The sequence below is a fragment of the Malania oleifera genome, chromosome 12 (genome assembly GCF_029873635.1).
Source record: "Malania oleifera isolate guangnan ecotype guangnan chromosome 12, ASM2987363v1, whole genome shotgun sequence".
Taxonomy (NCBI): Eukaryota; Viridiplantae; Streptophyta; class Magnoliopsida; order Santalales; family Ximeniaceae; genus Malania; species Malania oleifera.
The window spans coordinates 16814895-16835368 of record NC_080428.1 but is presented as its reverse complement, the minus strand read 5'-3'; the positions used below and the strand labels follow the sequence as shown (position 1 = coordinate 16835368).

Here is a 20474-nt window from a genome sequence, read left to right as displayed (position 1 = left end):
TTGTTGAGCCTACCTTTGACTTTTGTGTTATATTTAATTTGTAATCTTGCAAGAAGTCTTAATAAGTTGTTGAGAGTTGTTGAGCCTAATTTGTAATCTTGCAAGAAGTCTTAGTAAGTTGTTGAGAGTTGTTGAGAGTGGTTTGAAGTGTTTAAGGCTTTGTCTCCTAGGCTATGCCTATAAATAGCCTTCTCATGTAAGAACAAACATTCATTGAATAGAAATCAAGAAAAGTGAGGATTGTTTCTTCTTTGGTTCTTTAGAGAACTTACGAACTTATCAAGGATTCTTCCTTGTGACGTTCAAATTTTATACCTTCGGTTCATGATTAATCTATAATCATTGGGTCAGGGTTTGTTACATTATACTTTCGGTTCACGTTTCATTTATAAACGTTGGGTCGGAATTTCCTATTAAAATCTGAATTTTAGCTTTCTTGGGCAAGCATTCCAACATTGTTTGCTGGGTCTCAGCGCGGGTTGATTGAGGTTTGCATTAGGTTTTATTGTAAAGATTTTACTATTTGATTATTGAAAATGTTTTTTGTGAAATTAGTTGATTGGAGGATTAGGAATGAGCTTGGCAAAGGAAATCATTTCCTGCTGAAAATGATTTTAAATGCATTCTTTTCCCAAATTTGAAAATGATTTGAAAAAGCATGACATGGTCTTAATGCATATCATTTGAATGCCATGCATATGTTTATCTTGTGTCTTAGGTACTAATGCTTCTACAAAGTTTATGATTTATACTAGTTCTAAGGTTTTTGGGAAAATCTGAAATGTATGGAATCACCGAGAGAGAAGAGAACACCACCTGGCGCTCAAACGTCTAAGGAGGAGTAAACTGAAAGGGTATATGTATCTCTCCTTCCATTTTATTGATTATTTCATGCCATGATTCATGTGATTTTTTTTGCTGAATTTTTTTTAATCATGTGTAATTATTGCATGTTATCTTATGAGATGCTTAAAAAGAAATTTCATTAATACTCATAAGACTTCAGGATTTATTATTAGAAGGGATCATAAAAATTTAAATGCCTAAATAGTGTTTGTGCTTAAAATTCTAAATTTTAGTATATGCTATTATCATACTAAGAACCCTAAGAAAATCTAGCATATATGTAAGTCTTATTGAAATATCCAATCTAAGCTTAACACATATATATCATTATGAATGCATAATATATGATAATATTGGCTATATCATGCTTATACAAAACTATCAATTCTCAAATTTAAATCTCATAAGCATGTTTAAAATAGAATCCCCTTCAAATGGACAAAGAAGCTTTATCTATGGAAATAACTCTTAATGGTATATATGCTTTAATATAAAAATCTTAAATATAGCATAATTTGTCTGTCACATAGTAATGAGTTTTTAGGAAATTTATCTTATGATATGTAATGTAAAATCCTAAACTCACCATTCAGCTTAAATGATAGATCTTTTTAAAATGATAAATTTAATCTAAGAAAAATCTTAAGCTCATTCCCATATTAGAAAATATTAATCAGGCCAATTATTGTTAATTGAATACATAATTCCTTGGTTGCATAACTGAGGGGGAGCAGAAAATTTAAAACCTCACGCAATAAGCGCTTTATTGCAACAAGCTTAATCTCAAAAAAATATATATATTATTATTTCATATTGGATTATTTGAGTAATAAATGCACATACCCATTTATGCTAAATGATTATATTTTCTGATGAATGGATATTTTCTTTTAACTGCTTTGAACTGAATGCCTATTGTCCATTCTTTGCTTGAATGATAATTTCATTTATTGGACGAATATTTTTACCCACTCTACTGATGTGCATGCTTGTACTAAATGCCTCCTACATGGCTGATGCAGTGATGTGAATTGCATGCTGGTAGATATTATAGGTTCTCGCATGCTCAATCTGAATTATATCTGCATGATGCAGATTATTTTAAACTGCTTACTTGAATCTATCAGGTTTCAGGTACATGGTTAAAATGGGAAAATGTTCAATTTACATACGGCATGTTGCCGAAATTTCAGTAGAACTTTTCCCAAGAATAAAACCATTTATTAAGATAACAATCAAATGCATGCTACGATATTTTTGAAAGGAAAAGTGAATCATAGAAGAATATTAATTTTTCATCCTTAGTAGAAGATGCATGCACATGATCATATAGGGAAGACTGCACTAGTCACATGATAAAATGCTTTAATAGATAACTAGTGTAGTTGCATTAAAAGGAGTGCTTATACTATCTGGTATACTTAGTGAAATTAATTCTTGATTAGTATAAGCAACACATTTCCCTTCCTAGGATGCACAGTAATTGAATAGGCTAGCACATGTAAAATCTAAAATGCTATACAATTTGAAAAACATGTACATTTTTTTCTTTTTTGGTCTTAGGATGAACTAGTTCATGAACACCATTTGGTTCTACTTTCACTCGGATCCAAATGGTAAAGCATCATCCTTGTTATCAAACATTTCACATTTTGATGATGGTCCATTAACTAGGAGAATTGCATGACTCAAGGGGAGTTTTCATATTGCACACGCTCATTGTATATTGAGTTGTGTTCTTCTTGAACCCCTATTGCATACCTGTTGAGTATAGCCTTGGTTGGCTATCATGTGCTGAAATGAAATGCAATACGTCATGCTAGTATGTGCTAAATGCCTATATTTGCTGCATGCTGAATCCATCCTAGAGCTAAAATTCAAGTAAGCGTGTATGTAAATATACAGGGGAGCCTAAGCCCCATCCTTAAGATGAGGATAAAAATTCTGCCCCATGGACTCACATTCTCATTGTTTCTACTTTTTGAGTCCAGATTGTTCCAGCACTTAAACTAGTTAAACGCTTAATGATCTTTTACCATTAGTATCAGTATAAGTAGTTGACAGGATCTAAGCACGAACTCGAATTGATAGGGGGGCATCTGGAAATAGATTCCCATCTAGTTATGCTAGCCAACATTTTAAGACTTAGATCTGTATTTGAATTCATTGTGGCTTGTGCTTAAATGAAATGATTTTATTGAAAATTTTGATTTAAAATATATTACTTAGTCACAGTTCTTTGAGTTTGCCATATGATCCTTATTTTAAATTATTCTGATATTTTTAGGATCTATATGGTCGTATTTTTCTGGTCATATTTTGTGCGTGCTTAAATATTAAACCAGAAAAAAATTGCTTGCTTAAACTTTCATGTTAAAGTTTCTTTTTCAACAAGCATAGCCCCCAGTATTTATCGAAAATCATAAGGGGGTATATTTTTAATACCAATATATATATATATATATATATATTTACTATATTATAGCAAGAAATGCTTTTTAAAATGAAACATACTTTATTTCTTGTTTGTGTGCTGAATGCTTTCATGACTTGTGCTATCTCTGTGATAAAATATTTTAGGTCATGATTTTTTATAATTTTTTTAAAGGATGTTGCATAACTGGTTCATTAATCTCATTTGAAATGTATGTGAACTAGTTAGACCATTCTTATACTCAAACCTACATTTGCTATTATATGCCGTGTGTGTTGAACTCAAATCTTTCACGGGTCTTATGATATGTTTAAATTGCCATGGTTTGTGGATAATCCTGGTCTAATCATGTTTATTGTGCCTTTTTAATCTTTTAATGACCAGTTATAAAAATTGTTGTGTGCTTAATCGCTATATTTTTCAACCAGTTATTTTTTTTGCCCAGCTGTTATATCAAATAGGGGAGACTTTCTTAGAAGGGGGAGTTTCTTTTAGCTAAGGATTTTTTTAAAAAATGCTTAAATTATTTTCTATTTAGCTTTACCCTTTTTGCTGATGCCAAAAGGGCGAGAAACTTAGGAGCAAAATGCAAAATTTTTTATGAGGGACGAATTTAGGGCAATTCTAAGCATGTTTTTTATTGTTAAAACTAAATGCATATAGTGTGTAATGTCTTCTTTGTTGATATGCTTATGTTTTATTGCTTGTATTTTATATTATGCATATTCTGAGGAGGAGCATTTTCAGGTTGTACCTATTTTGTTCTAGTGCATTTGTCATCATCAAAAATGGGGAGATTGTAGACTTTTTGAGTCTGACCCCTGTTTTGATGCTGACAAAGCACTTGTATTTCATGTGTGCATTTAGTGTTTTTGAACAGGTTCATGATTCAGCACACATGAGGTAAAGGACATGGAAGCCAGAAGGGACATAAAGACCACATACTCAAGCGCATTCCATGACACTAGAAGAGCAAAAGAAGAAGACACTTAATTTATGTTGTATATGTATTTAATTTTTATTATTTTGTCTATAATAATACATGCATCTGCACGATATGGTTATATGCTCAGACAAGACCATAGATTGACCATAGGAAACCAAATGACCTTAGGGCATCAAACATTTCTTAGAAAAACCTTTTTCATAAAAGTAAAAATCTTACAAAAGGTTCAGAAATAATTTAAGGTCAACCAACCAGTTCGAGCTTTAATCAGCTCGGTCAACCGAACCAACCTGGAGTCAAAAGTTGACTTTGCTCGGCTGACCGACGTTCTTTTGAACGCACCTTCCACAGTCGACCGTTGCAAAATTTGATCACCTTCATTGCCCTCAGCCGACCGACGCCTTAGTTCAAAAATGCCACGGCCGACCGAACTTCATTGATGGCAGACTGACCTTTGTCATGGTCGACTGAACCCACGAAGGGTTCCGGATCGCCTTTTGTTAGGTCGACCGACCCGCTCCTTGGTCAACTGAGCCAAGCTTGAAAATATTAATTTTGTCTTGGATAGTCAACCGACCCGTGCTTAGGTCGACCATACCTCTCGGGTTGCCGAGTTTTTACCGCACTAATTGAGGTTAATTTTTTAATTAAACAAATTCAAAATGACGAACATGTCCCTAAATGGTCATAATTTTCCAAACTCTATAAATATCCCCTCATAGCCTCAGATTAGTAACTTTGATTAACTCTAAAATTCTCTCTAAATCTTTGTTAATCAAAGTTTCCCCAAATCAATTTTTATTGCTAAAATTATTCTTTTGGGGCAAAATCTTTTAAACAAATCTATCTCAACTCTCTTTTACTTGTTTATTTCAAAATCATTTTTGAAGAGAGTATTCTATGTGTATTCACATGCATATACTCTCACTAATTATTTATCTTCTAAAAATCATTTTTGAGAGTATTATTTGGGTTTCTCCCGATTATTTTCATGATAAATATTTTTGGGAGAAATTATTTATAGTACAAATATTTTCTTGAACTCAAACTCCAGATTCTCCAAAAACTTTTCCTTGCAAAAATATTGGTTGGAGACGTAATAATCATTTAATATTCATATATTTTATTCGTGCATTAATCATTTGATAAGCACCCTTACTCTATTAAGCATAACACATATCATAATAGAGTGCATACATTGGGCTTAACTTTTGTACATGATGTATTCCCGACAGGAGGTTAAAAGAGGGAGACTTGCCTTGTGAAGAATCCTGGATTTGCTCAGACTTGGTTAGGAAAGCACCGGATTGCTTAGACCCGGTTAAGAAAGCACTGGATGGTTTAGACCCGGTTAAGAAAACCAGTTACACATTTCTAAGGTGTAGTCGCGAAGGTTGGGGTCAGCCTTGTAATGTGACTTGAGGTATTCCCTTGCCCAGTAAGGCGAGGGAGGTGTAATTGGTGTTGCTCCACCCGTTAACCGAGCAATTAGTGGAATCCTCTTGCTTGTGAGCTTGAGGCAGGGATGTAGGCAGTATTGGCCAAACCCTGATATCATATCGTGTGTTGTTCTCTTCCTTGCGGATTTTATTTTCTGCACTTTGAATTCAGTTCATGTATGTTTAATTATTTATTGTCTTGATTGTTTTCACATACATGCTTTGAATACTGTGGGTATTGGAATCTGTTTAGAAAGACCCTTGGTTGCGAAATACTGTTGATATCTAGCTTAACCTAAAAAGAAGTTTTAAAATTCCAATTCACCCCCCCTCTTGGGATCACACCAATTCCAACAGTTCTAGCATATGCTTCATTTATGGATGGCATGATTCACTGGCAAGAATCTCAATGTAGATGGGTTGAAGCTTAGGACTCGACCCAGGCCTCTTAATCATCTCAATGTCAAACCTAGGGTTGATATATGTGGAATTCCTCCCACATACCCTTCAAAGTGCTATAATACTAACTAATGGACCTATCTTCTTGGTCATATTTGAAAAAGTTCCCATATAGGTAAAAAATGCAATCTTGTGAGAAGCTTTCACGAAGCTCATCCGATACACTATGAACCACCACATCCACAGCAATTCATGGCTCCATGCTATTTGAAAACCAAGCAATATTCTCTTTCATTCAATCTTAGTCCTTGGAGTCTGGAGATGGAGGAGAATGTAACAAATACTTAGACATGCCTTTCATATTAATATATACAAGTGGGACCACAATAGGGGGTTGGAGGATCCAACCAATTTGATGGTTGTCATCTGTATGTTAACAGTATCAGCCAAAGCTGTGACTATAGAGGCCATCATCTAAATGAATAAGACAAAAACTATGCAGAATCAGGCAACACACACAAGCACAAAGCAACAACTAAAAACTTGAAAAGACCAGAACTTCAAGGGGCAGCTCTAAAAACAAAACTACAGTTATAATCTTATGAGTAATTACTTCCCCATGCAGAAGAAGCAGACCATATCAAGCACCTCAAGCAGTATAAACAGCATGACAACGCAGCAGCTGCAAGAATTGTGGCTGACAGCTACTAGAAGCAGGTGCAGGCAAGAACAGGAAATAGTCATTAAAAACCAGTTGGAAGTTGGAACCACCAACTGATACAAGATTGCAAGCAGTCAATCATGAACACATGTAGCATTAAAACGGCTTCTTCATGCCACAACCATCCGATGAACAGCAGAACAGAAGAATTATACCAAAAACACCAGTCTAAAATTCTGCATCAAAAACCAGGACAACTCAAAACCCTACTTGCCCTCTCCTTCTGCCCAAGTTTTACCCTTTTGACGCCTTTTTCCCCATTTTTAGCCATTTCAAATTTTTCAGGATGGTCCAAAATGGTCTAAGATGCTTCAGAACAGCATAAAAGGTCCTAGAATTTTGCACATAAATCAAGAAGCCCTAAATTATTTAGGATTTTTTCCTCTTCTCAATTTTGTTTTAGCCTCTTTGGGATTTTTATAGAATTTTCGGGTATTTTTCATCGCCTCCATTTTTTCTTTTCTTTCATTCTAAAAATTAAAATATTTTTCAAGAAAGAAAAAATCAATTGGCACACCACGCCGGCATGTGGCCACCCCAGTGCATGCACATGAAAAAACCAAAGCTTTATTTAAAAAATAAAAAGTCAGGCGCATGAGTGCACGTGCCCAAGCGCCTCAAAACAGCGCCGTTCTACTTACATTTAAAAAGAAAAAATAATCCACAGGGGGGGGGGGGGGCGCAAACGACGTTGTTTAGTCCTTCCTTTCCTTTTTCTTCTTCCTTGTTCCTCCCGCTGCATATGGAGGATTTTCCTGCAGATGATGAAAATGCTTCCCCTAATGCCCTCTCCTCTGTTATCAGCTCTCTACTATGCCCAAACCTCCATCCATGAAGTCCTCTTCCTCCTTTTTCCCCTCTCCCAAAACCACCCCATTGCTATGAATTACGAATTCACCCTGTCAAAAAAGCTCCTGCCATGGCAGCTCACACCACTACCCTGTCCCAATCTCACCTACTCCCTATTCCCCTCTATTTTCCCCATTTACACTGCAAAATCCAAAGGAAAACAAGAAAAAAAGGGGATGTGCACATGAGTTTGTACGCATGTTTGTGTATGTGCACATTCACGAGCTACCATGCACGGGTACATTTGCATGCATAGAAGGTTGAGTACCCATGCATGGAAGGTTGAGTCAGTACGCATGTATGTATGCGTTGATGTGCATATGCATGTATAGTAGGTAAGTATGCATACATAAATGTGCGATTCTACATGCATGAATTGTGTGAGTGGTGAGAAATGTGTGTGCATGATTTTGATATGACCATGTGTGTAAAATGCATATTATTATTAATATTATGGTTATTATTATTTTTGTGATTGTTTTTATTATATTTAGTGTTGTCGTTATGGTTGTTATCATATGTTAGATTACCACTTTACCTAAAAGTTTAAGTTGTTAGATTGTAGGCCAACAATGTATATCAAGCTTTAACACTCCCCCACATGTGCATCTTGACAGCACATGGGGAGACAAACACACAATAAATCACACCCATTATAGGGAATACAATAATTTTTTAAATAGCACACAATTAACGTCGGCAATCAAATTAGAACCCATGGCCCCCTGGTAACCAAGCTTGATACCATGTTAGATTACCACTTTACCTAAAAGCTTAAGCTGTCAGGTTGTGGGCCAACAATGTACATCAAGCTTTAACATCATGAAAATCCTAAAAAATGTTTCCATCTCCTCAAGTGTTTGTCATTACTACTATGCTATCATTATTGTTGTCTTATCAAAAAAATTGAACAAAAAATGTTATCAAAAAATCCCAAAAAAATAAAGGACAAAGTTTCTAAACTTGTTTTCTATGCTTTGTATGTCATTTTGCACTTATCGTATGTTTGAAGCATCTTTTCCATGCGTGTAAGACGTCAATGATGGAGAACCAAGGGATAGGGTATTTAGACTTCACCTACACTACTTTGAGGGGGCATTTTTCCTAGTTCAATGACTTTGAATTATCTCATTGATTATATTAGACAATCTAAGGTGCTTTTTTGCATGATAAGACGTCAATGATGAAGAACCAAGGGACAAGGTATTTAGACTTCACCTACAATACTTTGAGGGGGCATTTTTCCTAGTTCAATTACTTTGAATTATCTCATTGATTATATTAGACAATCTAAGGTGCTTTTTGCATGATTTTCACACTTCCTCTTCTATTTGCATGATCTTTGCATTTCTTTTTTTTCTTTTTTTTTGTTTTTTTTGTTTGCATGACTATTGCACCCTTTCTTTTGATTTTATAATTGTGAAATCAATAAAGTAAGGAAATGGCATTCTATTGAGGCACTCAAGGGGAGAACGGTCTCCACAATAGTGGGGCTTTTCAATATTTGAAAGCTAACAATTAAATAAACATGGAAGAATCACGCGTTTCAACTAATTAAATTAGAAAGGTAATCATTAGTTTATCAGGTACTATTCGTAGAATGTGTGTGTGGGAAGCACTGATACCTTTCCCTAGCATAACCGTACTCCCAAAGCCTACTTTGGTTACAGGATCCCTTGGACCTAGGATACAAGATATAACTTAGATACTTCATAATTAGGTATCTAGGAAAATGATAGATTAGTGGCAACTTTGTTGAACCTTAAAGAACCACTATCTTGTCCTACTCACTCAGTTTCCATATGAGTTAAGGCAGTCAAGTTGATCCTACTTAACGCATCGACATCTTGTATGCCAAAAACATTGCTTGTATGTATGATCTCTCCCTAGTATACTCTCCCAACAAGGAGATAGGAGTGTCACGTAGTACTTTGCATATATGAAGCACGTCCATGAGGAACTCAACATCATGCAACCCATGCCAACCAATGTTCATGAGATGTTAAAGCAAGGGAGCAAATGAGTTCTTCGGGTCCAAACAAGTTTGAAACTAGAGTTCGAGGTACTTTGGTCCCAGATTTTTGGCAGTGCAGAGTTGCCATTCAACATAGTTTGGTCCCAAATTCTTGGTAGTGCATAGTTGTCATCCTTCGCTAATGTTTATTCTTCCGTCCTTCATGCTTCCTCCAGCACCCATTCCAGAGCCCTGGGTTCAGAGTTTCAACCTCTAGCTCAAAGAATAAAATTTTGTTAATTGTTACACAAGGTGATTATAGTTTTCAACCAAGCAATCATAGAAGTTCCCTATGTGGTATGAGTGGTCGTTGTGGAAGGGATGGAGTGGCAAAGGCCCCTGCGCAAGTGTACTCATTGTGGAGGAGGAAATCATACATTTGAGTAGCAAAGAGTCTTCACAGTAAACCCCCACAAATCGCCAATGCAACCACCACATATTCCATTCTTCCTATTCAGCAAGTGCAAAGCAGTATCTGTTTCAGAGGAAAAGTATTCAAAATTCCCACAGTATCTGGCGTCCTAGCAAACTCCTCTTACCATTGCATCTCTTGCTGAGATAAAGAACTCTATAACTTGCATGTCATCCAGTATTTCTGCCACTAGTCCTAGGTTATACAATCAGCTGCTACTAACCGTATGACATGTATAACCAGTTTCCACTACAGCTGTTAAAAGAATACAGGCACTAAATCCTACTCCCTCCATCTCTCTTTGTTTTATATATTCCTAAGTTCCCCATTAATCTTATGTTATTTAGCAAGGTTAGGAAATCCATGAATTCTTCCATAACATTCCTTCCTCATTCTGTTGTCATTTAGAATTTAAAGCGAGGAATATGATTGGTGGAGGACACAATGCTTGTGGACTTTACTACTTTGAGCCGCTATCTCCTTCTATTGCCTGAAGTATTGCTTCTACACCATTTCAAAGCCATTGTTGCCTTTGTCATCCTTCATTAGTTGGTTCCCACTTTGAGTTTTGTGTATAGTCTTGAGTGCGAGTCTTTTTAGTCAGGAAAGCATCATCATGTTCTGTTTATTACCTGAGTCAAAAAATGGGCAATAAACCCTTTCATGTGATGCTCTCAAACCATATCAAATGATGTATCTTATAACAGAATGATTAGGTCTCCTACTCCTTATAATATATCTCATAAACATAAAATGGATGGTAATACCTTTAAAAACAGAGTACATCATTGTAACAGCATAAATGGAACTTAATGATGAAATTATTTTTTTTTTTTAAAGAAAAAATGGTAATACCAATTGATGCACAACTACCAAACTTTGCTTTCAGTTACACATTTGTGTGAGTGCATCAACATACTAAGCAGCCTATACTTGCTTAATTCATGATTTTTTAAATTTAAGTCGCATCAAATAAATGAAAATTGAAAAATATAAAGAATTTTTCAAACAATAGTAGCTTAAAAACCAATAAAATTCAATGCATATTAACTAGGTTAGAGAACTGGTATGTCTGGTTTTACCATGTGCATCTATATGTATTTTGTAAGCTTTCTAAAGAGAAAAATTAATACACACATGTGGACTGTTACTATGAAAATTATAATTGTCAGTACATCTATAAAAACGTAGAATATACAGCCATGACTAGCATAGTTTCAAGATGACACGGATGAAATTGCATTTACAAGGAATGGAGTTGCCAGTAGGCTACTATGTAGATACTTTGAGAATATCAATATATAATAAAAACTAAACAATATTTCTCAAGGACAAGGCATAATGCAGCAGCCAATCATTTTGTGAGTGACTGCAAAGATCTACTTGTATTAAATCTGAATATTCATTATGAAGTGTATTACCAGGAAATTAGTTAAAGATGTCTATAACAATTTTGGCATGATTCATATGCTATAGCGAGATTTTGAGTGGCAGAAAGCTATGGTGTATAGATTATTTACTGCTAAAATTATACATATTGTTGGCACATTTCCTAGCAGCTTAAGCTTGTGCACACAAGCCGTAGTTTAACATTGAACCAGAGCTTTTACTTGCAAAAGTTACTGGTTTCAATCACACTGTCCATCTATCTTTCGTTGGCCCTCTGCCTCCCAGCATGCAGGATCCGTATGTGAAAAGGTGTGTTAGCCTGTTGAACATCATTGACAAAATCCCTGATGGCTTAAGCTTTTGAGGCAGCAACCAAACATGGCATCAAAGCCCCAGTTTCATAATTTAAACCTCTTCGTCCCATCTCCCTTGTATCATTTGTGAGGGGTTCACACATCATGGGTGCATTAGCGTGATCTGCACTGTTGGCCCATTCCCTAAAACCTTAAACTTTAAGGACAAGTAACCGCCTATAATTTGACAAGAGAATTATAGTTGTACTTCCATGCTTCTTCACTTGAATATAAATACCAAGCAGCCAAATCTGCCACAGATTGCAGGTTTTATTGACTACATTTGCAGGTTCTATATAATACAGTTTGTTCTCAATCTTATTACTTCAACAAGGCCATTACATTTTTTTGAGATTTGACATTTCTTATTCTCTTGTATCTTTTCCATAAACAGCATTACATCTTGGAATATATAACATCAATTTCCTGTGCTCCAGGACAACCCTACTTCATCATCATTTTCCAGGTCAAGCACCTCATATTCCTATTAAACACAAACGCTCATGTCTCTGTCCACAATGATATAGAATTTCATTCTCTTGGCCTTCACCATATTGAACACCTATGTGTAACACTGACATGCAAATTGAAGATAACTGAAGTTATTAGTACACAAATAATAATATTAAACTTCTTTCTTATTTACTAAAGCAACAAAGATTGATCTGGCAACACAAGAACAATGAAACAAAATGTGAACTGACTATGAAACATACCGGGATCCAAAAACAAACAACAAACACGCCCAATGCAAACGCTGATATCAAAAGGCAGGGCAGCAGGTATGGAAACCTACAATATATCAGTCCATATCATATATAAAGTATCAAGAGATTATATGAAACAAATAAATAAATAAAATTGTAAAAAAATATATAAATGAAGCAAAGCACCAACTACTTACCTTCCAAGAAGGGATTCTTTGGAAAATATATTTGGATATTTCTCTGCCGGCTAAAATATTGATTCACCCAAAACATAAATTAAAAGGATGAATTACAGAAACAAAATTTTAAAATACATATATACAGCAAAATTTTCTCACGAATATAAGGAAAGGAAGTAAGCACAGGGCAAAAAAGAATTTTCATGACAACAACAACTACTCATTTGAGGTATCTGGAAGTATTTGGACTCTTCCTCAGCATTTATAATAACTCTTACAGCTTGTGAGCACAACTAAGTTGAGACAGCTGCCAATTAGGTGGCAGTAATTTGAACATTCAGTGTCCGCAGCCATCTTACTAGTAGACAATATCTTTAACAAATGATATTGCATGAACCAGAAATACAGTCACAACAATTGGCAAGCAACAAAACCCAGAATGGTATGAGAAACTGAAAATAGCAAATGCAGGAAACAACAGATAGCAGAAATCAATGATCAAGGTCAATTTTTGTGTGTGTGCATTACCAAGGACACCACCAACACATTACTATTCAACACCCGTGAATAACTCATCAATAACTATCCAAATTTGACTCTTGACCTCTTGGACTTTTTATCAAAACAGATTATAGTCACCACATCACAGTAACCAGATTGCTACTGGAAATCTCCATGTCCCTAACATTATTGATCCCCTGAAAGCACAGCTATACAGCACAAACATACAAACAACCAACATGGCCGCAGCAGAGATAAAATATATATATATATATATATATATATATATATATATATATATATGTAAACCTCTCTACCAAGCACACTTACCCAACAGCTTGTTCAAGGAAAAAGATGAGAACTACAAGATCTAATCACTGTTTTAACAATTCTCCATACCATGTAACAAACTAAAAATAACAGTAACAAAACATGGAGGAAGAAGAACAGGTATGGAAGAGGAAAGAAAAGTAACTCAAGATATAAGAACAGAAATGTTCAACTAGAAATCGGTTACTGATTGACTTCAACAAATATGTTAATGCTATTTGTCGTAATGCTGTAGCTTTGTGAAACAGTACGATCAAGAAACCACTTTGGATAAGTTTCTTCGGCTTTTTACTTGAAAAATTGTTTGGTAAATATTTTGCAAAAGATACTGCTGTAAGCGACATTGCTTTAATATGTGTTTGGTAATATTGCTAACATTGGGAAGTAACAGTCATTAATTTATTAGGAAATTTCTTAGAAGTTAGAACAATACAACCTGCTAATATATACAAGAAACTAGAAGTAAAAAAAAAAACAAACACATAAAAACACATACATTTACAAACAAACCACTACATAAGCATAAATCTAACTGATTAATTAAACTTTAACAACATTTCGGTTAAGGTTCCAACAAGACCTTGACCTTATTCTTTGAAATCAACCTCCAAACATGGTCAAATCAATCCATCAAATGGCTGGATTCCCACCCTGCATTAATTCCCTTGCTGAATAGAACTCCACTCCATTGAGTTAGGGAAAGCACCCAAGAGTCCATTGCCATAAAAGGAATCATTTCACTTGAGAAGAAAAGAGCCAACAGTGCATTTCAATTGGATAGCCAAAGACCTCAAGAAGGAATCAACTTGTACAGCTCTTCTTGCTGATGAAGGTATAAGATATATGCATCATGCTGAACCTTCCTATCAAATAACCACGTACACCCTAAAAGAATGTGATAGATCTTGAGAGGAAGAATGCCACACTACACTGTCCCCTACATCAAACCAATCTTAAAGGTAAGCAAACAATGATTATCATTTATGAACCTTCAAGTTGGAATTGCTCACCCAAGTAAATTTATATTGATCATGATGTAGTTCAACATTCGAATTCAACTTCTTCAAAAAAATGACAAATGCTTAAACCTCCAATCAAACAACAATAGATTCCTTAGGAAAAGTGGCATATCTTTGGAAGAATAATGATGCACCATACTATCTAAAATATCAAACTAATCTTGAAAGTAAGAAAACAACAATCACAAACTTTCAAATTGGTATTGTTCACCAATGCCATCTTATAGTCAACATGTCATTTAACCTTCAAATTCAACTTCTTGACAGCTTCTTCAAAAACAACTATTGTGCAAGTGCAACTACTAGTATCTATAAATGCTAGATTCCCACTTTACCTAAAAGCTTACACTGTTAGATTGTGGTCTAACATTAAATATCAAAGCTTAAACACTTCTCTAGGTGCAGCCTGCTTGCATGTGAAGCAATAAACAAAGGGACAAACATTACATCCATTACGGGAGTAAGACAAATTTTTAACAAACAGTCAATGCAGGCAACAAAATTAGAACCCATAACCTCATGGAAACTTGGCTTTGATACCACGCTAGATTACCACTTATCTAAAATCTTAAGACTTGCAGGACAACAATGTAGATCCAGATTTAGCAATAACCAAATTGCAAAGTTTCTTTTGACAAATCACCTAAGTTCAAAAGACACTGGTTCTCCTCCAAACTTCATTTCCAACCTTACATGAAGAGAGGACAGGTCAGAGTACTAGATAATCATTTTCTCCCATGTTGCCAACTTTCTATGTTATTAGACTAATTCAAATTAATGTTTCAAATCTTCCAAGGGTCGAAGAATGGTAATCTATTCCAAACAGAAAAAGTGAGAGATCAATGAGAGCAAGTCTCCCGCTCCACAAACGAGAGACACAAACATCAGGTAACAGGGTCTTATTAAGCCTTCTCTTTTGAAGCAAATCATTCATGCGGATATTCTCAAGTATCGGAATACAAATACAAGCTTTTATTTTTTAGGGAGCTTTAGCTTTCCAAATCAAAGAATACAAGGCAAAAGGGTTTGCTAGGGTCACGAGCCAAATAGGAATAAGTGGATTTACAAGAGAATTCCCCAAAAGGATCTAACCTCCAAACCCTTTTATCACACCCCCAATGAATAAGAAAAGAAATGAACAAGTTAGCCAAAAGAGCCAACTCATTAATCTCTCTCTCATTAAGATTTATCCCAAAACATAAGTCCCAAGAATGCTCATCCTCTTGGAAAAGAAAAGTAGAAATTGGAAGATTTGACAACCAAAAGATGAGGATATGCAAGAGCCAAAGGAATCTTCCCCACCCAAAGGTCCTCCCAAAAATGAATGTGCTCCCCATTATCCAGCATATACTGGACTTCATAAATCTGGGACACAAACTTCCTAGGACTCGAATAAGTAAAATTAAACTCCTCTTTTTTTGGATAGCAAAAGAAATTCATTAGATTGAAAAAGGATGTACATTTAGGAGAAGAGATACCTCCCTACCAAAGTTTGGCAAACCCCAAGGAAGACAAAAAAAGAAAATCAAAAGATGTAAAAAACAGCCCAAGAAATCAGCACATCCTAAGAAGTCAACAGAGCAAGCCAATCCTGCTTAATATCATATCCCCTTGAAATTACCACTACCCATGCACCACAGAAAAGCCAGAAAATGAATGTTCTCCCACACCAACAAGAATGCTAATTTCTTCCCTAAAAATATACACGAGTTACATTCCTTCCATAAACTCCAAAATACTGCAAATAAAGCACTAATCCATAGCATTTTCCCTTCCTTATTCCTCCTAAACCCAACAGAAGACATTGTCAAAAACTCCTCCACTATCCTTGGACAAACCAAACTTTCTCCAAAATAACTAAATAACTTGTTCCAAACTTTCCATGCCTACAATGCAAGAAAAGATCAGGAGCAGATTCCGAGCAGTTAAAACGAAGCATACAAATATCTGGAGAGAGAGAGCCTTTAAAGGCCTCCTAATCTGCTGCAAATTATTAGTATATATCCTGTTAAGAACAACCAACCAAATAAAAGCTTTGATTTTAGGGGGGATTTTTGCCTTCCAAATAGTTTTATATAGAGGGAAGGAAAAGTTAGTGTTGACCAAGAATTCACAAAAAGATTTGCAAGAATAGACTCCTGAGGTGTCCAAGAGCCAAGATCGGCTATCACTTCCAAGGATACTCAACAATTATTCAACAAGACCAACAATGAAGATAACTCATTTATTTCCCTATCATTCGAAGATCTCCTAAACTAAAAATTCCAAGAAGGTAAAGGACCATTCAAATCAACAAGGGAAGAAGAAATGATATCATTTTGTCCTAAGCTCAATAGGATTAAACAAAGAAAAAGGTGGACAAGACAATATTCCCTAGCCAAAGGTCTTTCCAAAAGAGAATATTACACCCCTTACCTAAAACAAATTTAGTATGGAGAATAAAGAGAGGGTAAATCTAAGAAATAGCTTTCCACAAACTTTCACAAGAGCATCTAGAATCCAAATTGCCAACCCACCCTTTCCTGTCAAGTCCAAACTTGCTTTTAATAACTTTATGCCATAAAGAAGAATCTTCTGCAGTGTACCACCAAAGCCATTTGGCTAAAAGAGCTGTGTTTTTAGACACCAAATTTCCAAGACCCAAACCTCCATCCTGTTAGACCTACAAACTACCTCCCAACTCACCAATGATCCCCAAAACTCCCTACTCCACCCAAAGAAAATCTCTCATAATCCTCTCGATATTACTAGCAACACCCACTAGAATTTTAAAATTAGAGAGATAATACAACAGATACTAGAAAGACAAGCCTGAATTAAAGTAATCCTACCTCCCAAGGAAAAAAGAGCTCCCTTCCACCCATATAAACACTTGGACACTCTCAACTACCAGGTCCCAAAAGCTAACTGACCTAGGATTACCCCCCAAAGGAACCTCTAGATAAGACAACGACCAATCCAATTACACATCCTATCTCCACAGATAACTGTCTAGCATGCTCTGCAGGCTCGTTAATTGCCGCAATACCACTCTTCCTCATATTCACCTTAAGCCCTAAAAACCTTTTTAAAATATGTAGAAGCCCCAAAATATTCAAAAAAGAAGGCATGTGATCCTCCAAGAAAGATATGGTACTGTTAGCGAACTGAAGGAGTGATACTGCAATCTCCTCCCTCCCCACTTCCATACCTTCCACTAAACCTCTATCCACCGCCTTATCAACCAACCAACTCAAAACGTTCGCCACTAAAATAAATAAAAATGGGGAAAGAGGATCACCTTGTCTAATCCCCCTCATGGCCCTAAACCAAGATTTAGGTTCACCATTTACCATCACAGAGTAAGACACGTTCTTTCATCCATCTTTGCCATCTCTCTCAGAACCCCTTCCTTGTAAAATTCTTATCCAGAAAGCTCCAACTTACTTTGTTATAAGCCTTCTTGAAATCCAACTTGAAGATGACGCCCTTCTTCTTCCTCCTTCTAATGCCCCCAACGGTTTCATTACAATGAAAATGGCATCTACAATTTGTCTCCCTCTCACAAAAGCACTTCGGGCCTTCGAAATAGTCTTATCAAGCACCACCACTCAAACTATTAGCTAGAACTTTGGTGATTATTTTATAAACATTGGATACTAAACTAATAGGCCTATAATCAGAAATCTTAATCGATGTACTTTTCTTCAACCCCAAAGTAATGAAGGTAGGATTAATACTCAAAAGGCTAATCCAATAAAATTCATTGAAAAACTTCATCAAGTCATTCTTCACTACCAGCCAACAATCTTGTTAAAAAGCTAAATTAAAACCATCTGGGCCAGGAGCTTTATCCCTCTCCATACTGAAAATTGTAGATCTAACTTTCTCTTCCTTAAAAGGTCTCTCTAACAAGGTTATGTTGTCAACAGATAAAGGATTCCACTCCAAACATTCCACCATTGGTCTACTCTCATCCACCTCAAAAAACAAGTTGTGATAAAAATCAATGATCTCGGAAGCAATCTTGGTAGTGTCCGAATGCCAATGAGAGTCAGGTTCTAAATGAAAGTGACAACCATTTCCCCACTAAAGAAATGTTTTTGGACACGAAATCGCCAAGGCCCAAGCCTCCCTTTAGACCCACACACAATCTCCCAACCAACAAGATGATCTCTACTACCTTTGCACCACACGATCACAAGAAAGCCCTCATCAACTTCTCAAGCCTCCACACCTCTCTCGTAGAAATTTTAAAAAGAGAAAGATAATACAAAGGGAAGAAGGACAGACAAGCATGGATAAGAGTAATACAACCCACTAAAGTGAAGAACACTCCTTTCAACCTATCCAATCTCCTAGCCACTCTCTCAAAAATTGGATCTCGAAATGAGTCAACAATGAGATTACCACTTAAAGGGACACTGAAATAGGTAATAGACCAAGCCAAAATAACACAACCATCGATCCTAACAAAAGGGTCAACACTAATACCAAGACCCACCATATCGCTTTTAGAGAAGTTAATTTTCATCCCAGACGCTTTCTTTGTAAGATGGTCATCAAATTAGAGACGCGACCCATATTCTCTAAAAGGAAGAGAATAATATCCTCTATGAATTGAAGGTGCAACATGATAAAATCCTCATACCAAAGGGGTTTCCTTGGCTAATTTCTTTGCTTTATTGTTTTATATTTATTTTTATTGTTTTTTATTTTTTATGTTTAGGGAAAAGAAGAGGGACTTGCATATGATATTTATTGACCTTGAGAAAGCATATGATAGGATACCTAAGGAAGTTCTATGGTGGGCTTTAGAAAAAAAGGGTGTATATAATAGGTATACCGACGTCATTAAAGATATGTACGATGGAGTAATGACTAGTCTAAGGATTATAGATGAAGAAACTAGAGAATTTCCAATCATCATAAGTGTACATCAAGGATCTGCTTTGAGTCCTTATCTTTTTGCTTTAGTGATGGACCAATTGACTAAGAGTATTCAAAAGGAGGTCATACAGAATTTGTTGTTTGCTGATGATATTGTATTAATTGACGAAACTAGGGACGAAATAGAGGCTGAATTAGAATTATGGAGACAAGCTTTGGAATCTAGAGGCTTTAGGATAAGTAGAAATAAGATAGAATATATGAAATGTAATTTTAATAATGATAAGCGGAATATTGGAGACAAAGTTAAACTTGATGATGAAGAAATAAATAGCACTTGTAGATTTCGATACCTTGGATCTATCATGCAAGCTGAAGGAGAAATCAAAGATGATGTAATGCATAGAGTTAAAGCAGGCTGGGTAAAATGGAGAAATGTTTCAAGTGTGCTCTGTGATCGTAGAATACCCTTAAAATTGAAAGGGAAGTTTTATAAGACAGCTATAAGACCAGCTATGTTGTATGGATCGGAATGTTGGGCAACGAACAAACATAATATCCAAAAAGTAAAAGTTGCCGAAATGAGAATGCTTAGATGGATGAGTGGTATAACATTGAAAGATAAATTAAGAAATAAACATATTCATGGTAAGTTAGGTGCAGCTCCTATACAAGATAAGATGAGGGAGGGACGACTAAGATGGTATGGACACTTGCAACGTAGACCACATAGTGCACCTGTGAGGAAGAGTGACTTAGTTACTGTGGGGGGTAGAAGGGGTAGGGGTAGACCTAAAATAACTTGGGAAGAGATAGTGAGTAAGGATTTAATATCCTTGAATCTATCAAAAGAAATGGTCTATGATCACATAAATTGGCGGAAAAGGATCTATATAGCCGACCCCACCAAGTAGGACTAAGGCTTGGTTTTGTTGTTTTGTCGTTGTTGTTTTTTCTTTTTTATTTCTTCTTCCTCCAACAATCCTGTATCAACTCCTTTCTCAATCCTTCTACTCAAAGCATCAACTACAATATTAAAGAGGAAAAAAGAAAGGGGATCTCCTTGT

The 20474-nt window shown here is 35.7% G+C and overlaps 1 protein-coding gene across 1 annotated transcript in view; it reads right to left on the bottom strand.

The window, feature by feature from the left end:
- The window catches only part of LOC131144066 (protein ZINC INDUCED FACILITATOR 1-like), a 96999-nt gene that overhangs the window by 43059 nt on the left and 33466 nt on the right, over positions 1 to 20474 (bottom strand). Inside the window, exons 8-9 of the mRNA XM_058092438.1 lie at positions 12707 to 12756; positions 12519 to 12594 (exon numbers count right to left, since the gene is read on the bottom strand). Of these exons, the coding sequence (XP_057948421.1) occupies positions 12519 to 12594; positions 12707 to 12756 (126 nt within the window). The remainder of the gene's footprint in view (positions 1 to 12518; positions 12595 to 12706; positions 12757 to 20474) is intronic.